The sequence below is a fragment of the Pezoporus occidentalis genome, unplaced genomic scaffold (assembly GCF_034315485.1).
Source record: "Pezoporus occidentalis ecotype Australia unplaced genomic scaffold, CSIRO_AGI_Poc_V1 ctg98, whole genome shotgun sequence".
NCBI lineage: Eukaryota > Metazoa > Chordata > Aves > Psittaciformes > Psittacidae > Pezoporus > Pezoporus occidentalis.
Genome location: NW_026916347.1, coordinates 3262369 through 3277589, shown reverse-complemented (window position 1 = coordinate 3277589; position 15221 = coordinate 3262369). Strand labels below are relative to the sequence as shown.

The 15221-nt window shown below is 38.8% G+C and overlaps 1 protein-coding gene across 4 annotated transcripts in view; it reads right to left on the bottom strand.

The window, feature by feature from the left end:
- KIF20B (kinesin family member 20B) overlaps positions 1–11495 on the bottom strand; it is a 38229-nt gene extending 26734 nt beyond the window's left edge. For 3 of the 4 annotated variants that reach the window (XM_062606643.1, XM_062606646.1, XM_062606645.1), the window contains exons 1-13: positions 11372–11495; positions 10397–10454; positions 8916–9072; positions 8329–8415; positions 8101–8217; positions 7769–7907; positions 6177–6361; positions 4021–4069; positions 3264–3458; positions 3031–3142; positions 2537–2608; positions 1969–2115; positions 524–686 (exon numbers count right to left, since the gene is read on the bottom strand). In XM_062606643.1, the coding sequence (XP_062462627.1) occupies positions 524–686; positions 1969–2115; positions 2537–2608; positions 3031–3142; positions 3264–3458; positions 4021–4069; positions 6177–6361; positions 7769–7907; positions 8101–8217; positions 8329–8415; positions 8916–9071 (1422 nt within the window). In that variant the 5' untranslated portion in view covers position 9072; positions 10397–10454; positions 11372–11495. The remainder of the gene's footprint in view (positions 1–523; positions 687–1968; positions 2116–2536; positions 2609–3030; positions 3143–3263; positions 3459–4020; positions 4070–6176; positions 6362–7768; positions 7908–8100; positions 8218–8328; positions 8416–8915; positions 9073–10396; positions 10455–11371) is intronic. The other variant, XM_062606644.1, reaches the window with a different exon arrangement.
- Between the last annotated feature and the right edge of the window lie 3726 nt (positions 11496–15221).

The window sequence follows — 15221 nt, the reverse complement described above, 5'->3', positions numbered from 1 at the left end:
AATGTCATCCTACAAATTCTGTTTTTTAAATAGTTGTATCACTCCTACAGTCTGCTCCTTCTGGTGTTGTACTTAACCTGCTTAGACAAGCCCACATGCCAAAGGCCTGGACCCCCCTCCACCTACCCACTGAAACCTCTATGGTCATAAAGATGACCATTCAAACTCTGGTGCTCAACCTATTTTATCAATATTTCAGGTGAGCAATAATCAAATTTAGATGGCAGTAGTACATGGGGAGCTACAATTGCTCCTACGTGGGAGCATATCATGACCACCGAAAAAAAGTTTACCTAGCTCTCAGGGAATTTCTTCCAAATACAGCAATTGTCTTGTTAGGCTGGACATTTTATAGGAATTACAGATTTTCAGCAAAGTAGTAAAGCCTGACTAGGAGTAATTAGAAAATATGATTCAATGAGACAAAAATCCAGTAACTAAGTTTATTCTTACAAGTGAAAATACCTGTCCTTTAAATGCAAATCAGAAGTACTAATCACAAGATGAAACACTACACACTTACTTTTTGTGCAATGGCTGAGAACTTTAGCACACTGAGTGTTTCATCATATGCTGACGCACACTGGCTTATATTTACTATCATATAGATCTTCCCCTTTCCACTGAAGAATCCTTGGAAGTAGTGAGTTAATTTACTTTCCCGAAAGGGTATGTGCTGCTGTAACCTTCAAAGACAAAAGAACAGATGACCAGAAAGTTAATAATTTCCAGCTAGTGTCAGAGCTATGCAGTGCAAGCCAAACACTTAAATATTTATAAAAGTAGCTTTTAAATCAATTAAGGTTATTTTGGACTAGATATAGCTATTTGTGAAAAGATTGTGCGGCTGATGTGAACTGCTGCTTTAGCCATTGTCTCAGATCAGCTATAGCAATACATTTGGAGGATACACTGCAACCAACAGCATGCTCAACATATAGCATAAGGTAGGTCACATGACCTTATGCTACCTCAAGCTATAGTCCCACCTCTTTTCCTTTCCACATTCATGGAAAGCATATACTTAGTTCTAGGCATGCAGTATCCAACACTACCAGAGACCTCTTGTTCAGTATCCTGTCTCTGAAAACAGACAATTGCAAGAAAACAAGTATACATCAAACACATGGAGATACTTTTCAGAACTTTTCCTAATTCCCAGCAGTTTAGCATTTCAAAAATCAAAAGCTGTGACCCTGAACATAACAGCTGGTGATGTAGTTTTTTTATGGTAAGAATTTTTATGAGAATTCCTAAGATATGATTAAAGACACTTGCCACTGAATAAGTTACCTGCATTTTGGACACACAACAGCTATTCAGTTATATGAACAGTAATGTAGAACTCAAGATAGTGATGCTCCTGCCAGAACACATGTACAGCTCATAAGTAGCTTTGCTGCAGGACTGAAACAAAACTCCTTTAGGAAAGTTACTGCTTCCAATCCAGCTTGCAAAGGGGCACATATTAGCATTTTAAGAGATCATGCTTTAGAGTATTTCTTCTATATTGTTAAAATTCAAAGTTAAGATCAAAAAAAAAAAAAAACCAAACCACATTCTAAATAGACTAACAGCTTATGAGCAGCTGCCAATAGAAGTATGTAGAAAATAGAGTTAGCTCTAAGGAATAACAGAAGGCTGAAAATCTGACTCTAACACAAGTTTAAAACACTCTTTTGCAAAGTTTGTTGGATAAGCCAAGCTCAGAAGCAAGTTAATTTGATTAAATCCATAACAGCATATCTAAAGGATGTCAGAATTTGAATGAGATAAGGAACAAAACAAAGCAAGTTTAACAATAGCTTTCCTAGATCAACACAACTTTACAATATAGACTTTACAAGTCTATATATCTTTTCTACCAAAACCTTAGTGAGAGCATTGTCTATTTTAAACAATAGCTTTTAAATGTTCTAGGCAATATTTAAAATCCACAACCAGTTTGCAATTCATAAGAGGACTTACTTTGACTGTTGACAGTTCTTGAGTGCGTTTATACACTTGCCTAGAATCAGAAGGGAGGTGTTTATATTTCCACTCTCTTTCAGTCTATCACCTTCATTACGGGTCTTGGTACATCTTTCTGAACCAGCAAGATCACACAATGACAATCTGAAAGCATATAAAGAAATTCACTTTATCTACCTTTGAGCATGAAAAAATTACTTGCTTTTAAAAACACTTTTCTTAGAGAAAGAATTTCTTGCTGTTTCCCTAAACAAGTTTCACACTACTGCCTCCCAACAGGTTTCCCCTTCCACCTCAATTCCTTTTGAGGACTTACATGAGTTCAGGAGTACAGCAGGCTAACTGAACCCTGTGTTGAATAGAGGGTACAAGATACAGAACAGCATTGCCACCTGATGGCTTGTGATAGAGGACCAAGTACCATATGAATTTAGAAAGTGGGGAAAACTCTGTATGTCCGTGAGGCTCTACCAGGGAGTTCTGAGGGTATAGTGCAATACTAGTACATCAACATGTAAGATAACTGACATCATAAAAGAAGAGGGAGACGCAGCTCTGAACTTACTCATTGACTCGAATCACTTGCGGTGCTCCTGAATCTTCAATTTTCAATACTTTAACTGTGAATATGCTGTGACTAAAAGAAATTTAAATCAGTAGAGAAGTGAAAATATTTTTAGACTCCATCACGTCTGTTTAAAACACTGTTGACTCTGCCAACATACTTAAGCATATACCCTATCAGATACAAACTTTTGAAGAGATACTTATGTAGCACTTATTTTGCCTTTTTTCCTCAGACATTTCGATAGAATAGGAGCCAAGTGCTTTTGCCTGAAGGAGACTATTTGATTAAAACACTGTTAGGTTTAGTACATGTTCATCTTATTGAAGGACTGAATCTTTTTGGCTTAAAGCACTGCTAAAGGATGCCAAACCCTAAACCTAGATACCTAGACCTTCTTAAAGCTTCTTCCCTAGACCTTCAAGACATACTTTTGTTGCATGCTCCGTCCCACACACCATCCTATGCCCAGTGTTATTCAATATGTTTCTCACCTCCTGCTGGAGTTAGCATTTAGTTTCGTGCTTGCAATACTCTGCTGTTTCAACCCCAGTTTTAGAAGTCGAAAAGCTTCTTTAGAATCAGAAATCTGTACCCACTGCAGACCTTTAGGAAGAACAAACATGATAAATTTGTAAATATCAACAAAAAGTAAGAAGGGCTTCAGAGATAACATATGCACACCAGGAGTAATACTATTTGGCAATTTGCAATGTATTCCAATCACCTTTTACATACGAACATCCCTTGATGTCTTGAGCAAGGCGTAGCGTCCTTCTCTTCTTGTCATTTGATACAGGAATCAGGAGATCATAAAAACATTCATTGTAAATCTCAAAAAATGAAACCCAAACAGAAAACTTCACGTAATTTTTCACAGTTGGGCTAGACTGTTCCGGGTCTTTTAAGAGCTGTTCCAAATCTGCCAAGAACAAAGTATTACAAGTCAATATAGGCCTAGTAAAGTGAATTTCATTTAAAAAAAAATTAGTAAGTGAAAACTGAGCCTTCTAGAACACATGTCATAGACAAAAACAACTAAGATCCCCTCCCCCTTTTATTAAGCATCATATGCTTGCCCTACATAATTGCAAGAGACACTCTACCACTTCCTTTTCCACTTGCAAATTCTATCAAACACACACAGCTTGCCTGGAATTATTCAAGTCTCTCCAGTATCTTTAGAAAATTGAATTAAATCAACAAGTACACTTCATCCTGACTTTTTAAAGCAAACCTAGGTAGTTTTTAAGTGCGAGAATTAGATTACATACAGTTACTCTAAAAGCCTGTCAGGACACAACTAGGGCCCACAGAATAAGTAGTACTGTTTTCTGCACAGATAAATTGCTTACTACCCAATTCATAGGCATATAAAAATGTCAAGTAGTCACTTTATTATTAACATAGTCCATAAGTCAGTTATTGACCTGATGAAAACTTCTTTGTGAGCTTCAATTACAATTCCTTAATATTAAACGTACCATTAGAATCAGCCGGAGCTTTGTTGGTGGTGCCATTTTGATGGTCTACCTATAAAAGAGAACAGACTTGAAGATATATTGTTGACTGTACTCCACCAGTTACTCCTGTAGTAGCTCTATTGTCCTACTAGATAGGAATGCAGCACAGTTGTAATGTATCAATACAAAAACTCTACCTACATATTATGCCTAGTGCACCAGTAGACTCCTGTTGAAAGGATTGTTCTTACTTTAATACTCATTCCTGACACTTCTGTTAGGCCTTATCACAGCATACAGCACTTCAGCTTGCTGAACCAGAAGAAAATGAGCCACAGAAAAAGAGGGAAGTGAGAGCCCACACAGAAACAGGATTATTTAAACAGGATGATTTGCAGGAATCCAGTTGCAGTTTACCATTACTCTTATCACAGCAAATGTAGAGTCCTGATTATTTTTTATTATTGGCATTTTGCTAATCCAGAATTCCTTATCTTGAAGCTTATTAGGTCAACTCTCAGAAACAGTTAAGTGTAGAACATATGTTCAACTTAAGAAATTAAGTGAGCAATTTATTGCTTCGTGATTCAATTGCGAAAGGTTTCTACAGCCTGTAATAAAGTCTAGGTCTTAGGAAGAGAACAAAAATCTTCCGCTGTGCTCTTCAATAAAAGAAAACCACAAGTCCAGCAAAGATCAAAAGAACAAATTAGAGCTTATGAGGTTCATACACATGTACTCCATTCCCAGTTTTAGTTTTGGTTGAATGATTTTTGTTTAGAAACAGAACTGCTTAAGAGAGAGGAAAATAAGTTTGGTTTAGGTCAGTTGGGTTTTGTTTGGGTGTTAGGGGTTTTTTTTTTTGGTTGGTTTGTTTGGGTTTTTTTTAATATTTTGTCAAGGTTATATTTCATTTAAAGTTGGAATTATATAAAGATATTCCTGAAATAGTTAAATAGTTAAGTAATCAAAACTTTTAGGTTTGAACTTTATACATAAAAAACAGCCATCAAAATCTGTCTCTTAATATAGACACAAACTTTGCCACCAAATTTATAAGCTGAAGTATTGTTCTTTTAAGCACAGTTTCAGAAGATAGAGGGAACGCATACATGTATTCAATGCACATATAACAGGCTTTTCTGAAATTCTTAAAGACTCTTAGAGCAAGATTTAAGATGAGCCTGAGCTTTTGAAGTTAAGCTTGAAGAATTTTGCTGCCACCTGCCTTCCACACTGGAGAAGTCCAGTTAACTAAGATGAAAAAAAAAAAAAAAAGTCACATATATTCCAAGACACAACAGCCAGAATACTTCATTATAACCTGGCATACTACTAGGGAGATAAATTGAACATTTTCATTAAAGATTAAAAAAAAATAAAAAAAAATAAAAAAAAAACAAAACCACAAACAAAAAAAAAAGCCACAATAATCCCTTCCTAGTTCAAATTGCTAGCATACACTCAGGTTTCTTATTTCATTCATTTCAGAATTAAAAACATCAAGAAAAAGGGTATCCTTACATAACATACAAATCCCCTGTAACTGTAATTAGACTAAACAGCTTCAGAATTCCAGACAGCTCATGAAACTGAAGTGTATTTCTTGACTATTCAACAGTGATCTGTTTTAGAAGGAAGCCCAGAAGAAAGCCATTTTAATTCAAATCTTTAGAAGTCCACTGGCTTTATAGCTCTGCTGTTAAAAAAAAAAAAAAAGGAAAATGAAATAAAAATTGCTTCTTTTGAGGATACTTGCCAAACAAAGAGGGGAAGAACCTCAAAAATCATTAATTTCAGTCAAGTATCCTGAAAGACAGTAATTCTTTAAAAGAGCAGACCTGACAGCATCTCCACAGATGGGGATACTGTTAGTGTACAGTCCTTTTTAAGCACCAGCAACCCTAGAGGATAAATTGTCAGGTGCCCAAACTACAGAAAAACACACCCTTAAGTTTACATCCTACCAAGTATTCAGCTACAAGACAGAAATCCACAGGAGAACAGGGTTCATCAGCTCTACTGGCCACTTTATCGCTCATCTGAATAGCTGGCTGACAGCAAATAGATATGTCCATGCTTAAATACAGTGTCTTTCTAGTGAGAAATGAACAGGGTAACACTGAGTTACCTAAAGATGTGCATACTCATCAGTATAGGAAGAAGTGATTCTCTACCTCTTTTGTTAGGCGAAGTATTGAATTTTTAATAGCAATTTCTTCTCTCACTTGGTCTTTAGTCAGCTTTATATAATCTCTACACCGATGGGGTTTGAGATCCATTGCTGTATATAACTTTCCTTGAATGCTTTTAAACAACATATCCATAGTCCTTGGTAGAATACCAACATCATCTTCTGTCCCTGAAGGCAACATACAAAAGAAAGATCCTAATTATTACTGGGACCAAGGTAAACAGATAAATGAAGACAAAAACAAGCAATCCTAATCTCAAGGGATGCATGAGGAATTTGGAGGCCACTTACAGCATCAAGCAGTAGGGTTTTGATTTTTTGTCATTGTTGTTTGTTTGTTTTCTCAATATAACAGAAACATCTTTTTTTTTTTTTTTAAATTATTGGCTTTCAACAACTGCTCATGCTCTACACTTCTGACAATAAGGGGTAAAACATATGACAAAAAAATGCTGTGGTATTCTCATAAGCTTAGCCTTAAAGGAAAAAAAACAACCCAAACAAAAATACTACAACCAACAAGACATTTAGAGAACTGCAGTTTTTGAGACTGCATTTCACAAGCTGCTTTCACTCACTCTCTCACGGAAGTAATCCTGAAATACAAGTCATTACTGATCTCTCAGCTGTTGTCCTGTACTAACTCCACAGACCCAACAAAAGTAGTACTAGAAGCCTTGTGGAAAGACACAGGCCTTTCGCTGTCCCAGACCCTTTTCTCAGAGCATACTACTTTTGCTCCTGAAAGGCAAAAAGGAGACAAAAAATTTTGTGCACATTCGATTTTTCTGAATCCAGATGCAAGTTTAAGAAGGGCTCACTTAACTGATTTCTAAACAGACAGAATGTGATAGACTAGAAGAGAAACTACTGTTCTATCTCAGACTCTGAAAATATCATCTTCCAGCCTCTGACAGTTTCTGCTACTCAAGACAGATGGGCTTCTAAGAGTTATAGCACTAGCTGCGCCACATAAATCAGAACTTACGTAAAATCTAGGTAGCACTTAAAAACCAAACCAGGAACTAAATAACATAGGAAATTAAAGTACTGTTGCCTTACATTTATTTCTCATCATTGTCTCTCTTCTCTAATCATTTCTTGTTTATTGCGATGTCATTTGTTAGTCAACTTAACATGAACAAAGTAACACTCACTGGCAAACAATAAACAGTCTTAAAAAAAAGACACAAAAACCCAAACACTAGTATAGTGTAGAGTAACTTACACACCTTTCATATCCTGTTACATAGAAGGTATGTTTTCCTAACTCCCTCTCCTCCCTGACATTCTAGATACTTCAAGGGGAAAAGAAAAATCAAACAACTGGTTGAAATTATTGTAACCTTACAAATCACTATATGCTTACTTTAACTCTGGGAGGGACTCCATCTGTTGACAGCTTAGTGATATTTGTTATGGAAGGGAACTTTGAAGGTTATTTATTAATATTCAAGATAAGTCAATGTCTAGGACCTACACTTTAAATAAAGGAAAAAGCTATAATATTTCTGCTAGAAACAATGAGCACTCAAAAGAGAAATTTCATTCAAGGAGACTCATTTATGCTTATACCTCGGAATGTGTAGGTTTTCCCAGCATTTGTAACACCATATGTAAAAATGAGGCGATTATATCCATCTAAGAAATCCAGCACAGGTTGCCTCATGGCACCTTCAAAGACTTCTTCTTGAGTTGTTTCAGGTCCAAACACCTGAGCATAAACAAAATAAAGATATCTCTTGGTAAAGCGATCATTAGAGGCTTCTAAAGAACCTTTTAAATATTATATATTTGTAAACTTAAAGACTATTGACAGTTTAAAAATCTAGTTTGCTTAATATTAAATAAGTTGAACCAAGTTTTCCCGTGAATAAATTAAAAACATTTAAAGACAATTAATTTACTCTTGAAAAAGTGAACTTCTGTATCATCTGTCCAGCATTCTTTTCACTTAGTCGACTCAAAGAGTTTTGGGGAGCCTTCAGTATGATGCTTGTTGAGTCTTCAAGTGAAACACAGTCCTATTAAAAGGAAACATAATCAATGCAGGCATGAAAAGAGTACAGAGAGCTCAACTTACAGGGGAAAAAAACACCCCTATAAAGTATTTTTAAACTAATTAAGTTTCACACCTGGAATTCATTCTCTCTTTCCAATGACGTAAATGGCCTAATACGCAGACAAACTTGTATGTGTCCCTTAGACTCCAAACTGCTCCTCTTAAGTAAAAAAAGAAAAAAAAAATTAAGTTAGAAATTTGTTAATGTTCTTTGACAAGCAATTTTATTTTCAACAGGCTATTTTGAACAAACTTATTTGAAGACATGGGAAGCAAAAGTAATTCATTACATCAGTTTTTACAAGTGCCTAGGCCACTGCAGAATGTCACTGTCATAACTTACAGTTATTAATCTAGCAGCACATGTATATACACTACATACAGGCCAACTAGATATCAAGAATGAAACCCACAAAAACATTCAATGATTAAGCTGCTCTAAACTGGCAACTAGCCTCATTCACAGAGGACCAATGCACCCTGCAAGGTACTAGTGCAGTGCCTCACTACTTAGTCTAATCCTATGCATCTTCTCCAAATTAAAGACATACTAAAGATGCTTTTCATCTTCTATGTAAAGTTCTGATTATTGTTATCAATGAAAGGTCTAAACTCCTTTAAAAAGATATCCAAACAATGCAAGCATCAAAATTTTCTTACCTGGCTTGTATCTGAGCTTGAAGAAACCAAAGAAAATTCAGTAGAGAGATCTGCTTTAATATCTTCCACATTTACTGGTCCTGTTCTTTGAGGTGGCTCAATACTAGCAATATAGGAGTGTCTGAAAAGTTGCTCATTATCCAGCATTGGTTCCATCCTGCAAGATAAAACAAAACTATCTTTTGCTCTTTGATCATACAATGTAGAGCTCATGAAGTCCCTTAGAATACAGTTTGAAGCCAATAGGTTCAATTTCTCCAAGGAGAAAGTTTTCTTTATTCTATATGTAATTTACATAGCCAGTTTCTGATAGCTAGGGAGAGAGTCTGCAGAGGAGTTAGCATCATGATGAAACAAGAGCAGCCATGCTTCCATTCTTCTTTTAATGGAAAGTAACTGCTTACCAGGAAAGGCCTTACACATATACCACAACTTTGCTAAAAGCCATGTCTGACAAGGAAGATAAAATAAAATAAAAAAAAACACCAAACAAATTATATTGCTCCACATCCACTTGTCCATCATCCCATTATAGCATCCATTTTGAATACTCATTGCACGAGTAACCAAAACACATGGTTATTTCTGCAGGACCTGATAAATTCCAAAGACTAAAAAATACCTTTAGCTATTAAGGGGACACTAGAAAATTAGAAGACCTCATGTCACAGCGTAAGTTAAAGTATTGCCTTTTAGTATTTTTCAACCATTTTATGCATCAGCAATTCATTTATAAATCCATAATTTAAAGACTTTTGTCCAGCTCAGAACCTGGGAATTGAAAATTTGCTATAGAAAACGAAATAAATTAATTCAATGTTGAGTAGACAGGTAAATTTCAAAATAACTTCTTAAAAGTGCATTTAAAAATATTAGTATATTTTGTTGGCATTTTACTCTCTTACTGCTTTTTCCTGTGGAGTTACAGATGTGACTTGTCAGCTTAATTACGGATTGAGTTTAAAATAACTAACTCATTGGGCAATTGCTCACAGAGGATGGCAGCAAGCATTGTAGCAATTGGACACCTACTATATGACCTCCTAGTTCTGAAATGCACATGCAGTGTTCATTAAAGCAATGGACAGATCAGAGCTGGTTCAAAGCCCCTTTGCTCAGGAAGAGTCGTGCCTATAAAGCAGTTGTAACTTTTTTGCTCCCCCCAGCATAAAACCTGAAACACATCTGCACTTCAGAGCCAAAACACTTCGAGGCTTAGTCTTCCTACCCAGCCTGTAAAAGGCAGACACAGGACTTCATTAAGTTAGGTAAACATCACCAAGCTACAAATGAGGTAGAGTTAGTTATAGGTAAACTAAGCAGCAACATTTACTTTGTTTCTTCTAATATATAGTTTTTTCTAATATATAGTTTTATTTTGTCAGGCCTGGTATGAAAGCGAGGAAAACTTGGCCTGAAATACTATCACAGCTTGAACAAACACTGACCTGTAACTAAGCTACTACAGGAAACAAACATACCTGCGCTATCACCACCTAGAAGTCTTACTGATCAGATACAGAAAGTCACACTGTAAAACTTTTATCAGGACTTGACAGGAAAAATATTTGTTAGATAACTGACACCTTAGTTGCTTTAAATATAAACTTAAAACATGATTTGTGAAGATTATGCTCTTATTCTATACCTTTTTATGCAATTCAAAAAACATTAAGCTACGTTTGCAAAGCTGGAACTCCAAGTGCTCATATGAGCCCAGCACTCAAACCAGTAAAGTTCGGCCAGATAACATGGAAGACCCAAGATGCAGACTGTCCACCTCCACAGCGTGTCATACAGCACAGTAATTACCACAGGTATTCTTATGTAAACAGGTATACTACCTGGCTGTAGGCATCAAAGTGTACTTACATACTGGGATATGTTATTGTAACTCTGCTTATAGTGACAGCAGAGTTTAGATCTGCAGGGACCCTAGCAGAAAGGGATCCAGAAAGACACACACAGCAAACTGCAAAGTACACACACAGGTTGTGTAGCTCTGTTAAGCAGCACAAGAAAGGATAGAAAAGGCTCCACACAGACCAGCAGCTTGACATCAGATATTACACGAAAACAAAGATTAAAAAAAAAAAAAATTAACATTTTCCCTCTGCAAATATCAACCTTTCAGTTCAAGGCTTTGCATTATTTTCCCGGTTTTATGGGACACTGGCACATTGCCTTATCAGCACCACGGCCCTGGCCCAAGCATTACCCGCGGCTTTCAAGTCCGGCAGCCGTACCGAGCTTTCAGACTCCTCCCACCCCAAGACTTCCCACACGCCATTCCCAACCGCAGGCGCCAGCCACGATGAGCAGAAGAGGCCCCCGCACCACCCTCCGGACGGGCACCCACACTGCTGCTTCTCAACTTCGCCACCCGCGGGCCGCGACCACTGCCTCCTTTCCTCCTCAGAGGAAAGCCCGGCAGCCCCGCCACCCGCCAGATTTACCTGAGAGCCGAGGCCACGCTGGGCGGGCGTAGCCGCCAGCTCCAGGCACACGAAGACAGCCCAGCGCCCCACTCTCCCGGACCACTTGCCGTTACCACCGGTACCAGGATACCGGTACGGCCGCGGCTCCTTTTCAAATTCCACCAATGGCAGTGAGCGGCGCCGCGCGGCCTGCTGGGAGTGGGCGTGACTGGGCGAAAGGGCCGGCGGGAAATGTAGTCGCGGGGGGTGGGCTATTAGCCGCAGCGCTACGGCCTGACCAGGGTAGCGGTGCAGTATGTGATGTGTGCTCAGGGTGCGACTGGGCTTTGCTGTGGTGGAGGGCTATGAGGGGGTGCTTACTGGGCTTCAGTTCTGTCCTCACCCAGAGCCACCGGGACCTGGCTCCTCCGCGGCAGCAGGAGCTGGGCTGCCACGGGAAGGCGCCCTAGCCTCGCCGGGCCTACCTTTACCTGCTCTCCTCGCCGCTTCCAGAGTCCGTGCTGTGCCTCCCTCAGGCCTGGCAGAAGGATATATGTAAGTTCAAGCTTGTCGATTTTGTGGGTGATTGCAGGGATGCTGTTTCCACAGGCGTTTTGCAGTTTGTGTATCAAACAGGATAATCACTGTTTGCAAGCGGTGAAAGAGAAAAGGCCAGATGAGCCGCTCCAGCTGCACGTGTCTGTTTTATCAGAGGAAGGATAAGCAGAACTGGGAAACTCCAGTTTTAAGTTCAGGCTGTGTTTTTTCTTTACGTTGATTTACAATACTGACAGAGTGACAGCTGTGGAAAATGCTTAGTAAGGTGCTTTTGCTTAAAACTATCCCCAGGTGGACAACACCTGGTTTTCAAGATGGGGATTTAATTTCTTAAACAAGGATGAGAGAAATCATTTGGCTTTATTTTCAAAATAGTATCATAATGCTAAACAGATCATCCTTTCTTAGAATGGCAGGGTATGGAAATACACAGGATTTGGTAATGAAAATCATCTTAAGTTTCTCTTTAGGGAATTCAGAGAGGAATTCATTGAACTTTAATAAGGAATGTCTGCCTGCTTTAATTTGAAATTAAAGGAAAAGTAACTTGAACATAGCCAGTAACTACCAAAACCAAACGTTTGTTTTTCATTTGATGAAAAGAATGCCAGCCAGTGCAAGCAATCCTATAAAAAAAATAATTCTACACAGATCTTGTATCAGCTGCTTTGATGAGGTTGTTAATTTTAATATCAAATCCCATCTTTCTTTAAACAGAGGCTATGTCATATCCAAAAAGATGTGTACTCAGTTTGCGTGCAGGCTATGTTGCAAGAGTGGGTCTGTTCTAACAGCAGAATATGATGCAACACTGGATTTGAAATTGTTGCCAAAGAAAACTGACAAGCTCTTGTAGACATGCTTTAAGACTTAGGCTTTTTAAATAAAAAGTATCTTAGTTTCTGACTTGAACAGAACAGTAAATACCAACTGTTGAACTAAGCTAATGCCAAAACAGCTTTCTCATACCAGGAGGGGACTGAGAATGGCTGTCAAGGAAATGGAAAAAATAGCTGCTAGAAGCAAACCTGAAAGTTGTTCTCTTCAACTTGTTGGAGTATTTTACAAGGTATATTCCTAAAAAGGTTGGGATCTATTTCCTGCATAACTTTGTTCTTGCTACATTGGAGCATAATAAAGCTGATGGTACAAGCAATATTTTGGTTTTATTTGAATATTAAATTTCTGAAACTGTTTTTATGATATTGCACATGCTGCATAATTTAAACTAGTATCTCATTAAACCAGTATCTCAAAGGACTGCTAGCAGCGTACTGAAAGAGCAAAGAAAAACACAACCTAACATGTGTTCCTAGCTTCACACTAGGCCATGATAAAGAAAACATTAGATTAGCATAAACAATCCAGCCTGCTTTGGAGTGGGAGATGAAACTCTGTCTATGTAAATAACCTTTATGGCTTTCCACCAATATCATCTCCTTAAAGTGGTTTGTGCAACCACAGCCAGTTGCAACAAAAATATTTCCTGCCAAAACTGTTAACTCCTTCACCCCTGAAATTTGTTTGTTTCTTTTCAAATTCTCTGTAACTTGTGGAGCAAGGCTGCCACTGCCCAAAGCGGAAAAGATATTCTATAAATTACTTGCTAGAACTCTCACCATTACCCTTAGAATCTTATGCTCCTAGTATTTGGGACAGCATTCCAAAGTTGTGGATGGTCTACTCACCTGAATGATGAGATGATGCCCTATGAGACAGCATAACTCAGCTAGCTTTTAAATTGCTGTCAGAAGTAGAGACACAGCCAACACTTCTGGGACTTGGCCCAACATCCTTCAGCACATCTGAGCAGCAGCCAAACCAGGAGTAGCTTCAGCTCTGTACTCAACTCACCTTCCCCAGGGAATTAACAAAGTACTTCAGTTTCTCCTCAGCCCTCCTGTTTCTGCTGTGCTTCATGCTCTGACTGTGCTGCTTTCCCATCCTGGTTGCAGACAAAGTTCTGCAGGGTTTGCAGCTGACTGTCAAGAAAACCCCCATTCCTTGTCCCATAGGTGTCCTGAAGGAAAATGGTGTGTTGTGTTATCTTCTTGGGAGTCTGCCACATCAGCCTTTTTTCACCCCTATCTTTCAGGGCAATGCTTGTCATTTATCTTGTTGCTTGCAGTCCTGTGGATGCATTTCACACTTTGTTTAATTTGAGCATGTATAGTGGTACCCTTACTGTCCCACACCTGTCGGTTGCTTTCATGTGCCATTATTTCTGATGCATAAACAACTGATTTTATGAATTCATGACTTTGTAGGCTGTTCATTTGCTTATTTTTCTTTGGTAATACAGACATGTTTTCCTTTATCATCTGTTTTATGAGCTACTTTTCAGTCTCACATTTCCCAGTTTGTTCAATATTGGTTTTCTGTGGTTGACTTTTGAATCTTTACCTATTTGTTTGTTTTCTGCTTATGCCTCCTAAAACATCTTTTGGTTTTCTCTAAAAGTTGGTATTACATTATCTGAAACAGCAAGACTAGTTTTAAGGTGACGAAGAGAAAAATGGCTTGGGTTTGTCAGTCTAATTTAGCCTGCTTTAGCGTTGCATATGTTCAAGTTTTCCCTTGAACCATGTGCACAGAGGCAGTCCACCTGAAAGCAAACAAATGTTCATGTTGCCATCCTGTGCAAGTTGAATAGCACTGAGTTTCTTGCTTCAAACAGATATGAACACACATCAGATTGATTACAGGAGATGAGGTGGCGTGTCCCTGAGTGTGAGGCTTGCAGTAGTGTCCAAGGTTACTGCCTCAGCCCCACCACAAAGGTCCTTCCAGCCCTGCTCACTACACTGCACTGGGGAAGCCTCCTTGGCTGGGACTGAGACCACAGCTTGCCCTCCACCACCCTCACCCTGGTTGGTTCTCAGGCTAGCCCCCAGCAGAAGACTCCCAGTCTAGCCTAGGGGAACCAAGAGCTTCCGCAGGTGTTCCCTGGCTCCTGAGATTTTTGCCCCGGGGCGGCTAATGGCAGCAGGGCTGGAGGATGGCAGCAGGGCTGGGTGATGAAGGGCAGCTTTCCCCAGTAGGCGGGCAGGGGCTTTCTGCTAGCCACAAATGCTGCGGCTGTTTCATGTCTGATTTGGTTAACTGAGTAATTGTGGGATTTCAACTGGGGTGGGAGGAGATCTTTACTGGAAGGAGCTTGTGGACGGTTGTGAGGTCATCTGGGAGCACAAAATACAGTTTGACAAATGAATCATAGACCCACTGACAGAAAGGTTTGATGAGGAATCGTAGACCCATTGGCTTGAGGAGCACAATCCAGTGTGGGATATGCAGGTAGGAGCCTGGGGAGGAAGGAGGGGATTGCTGATGA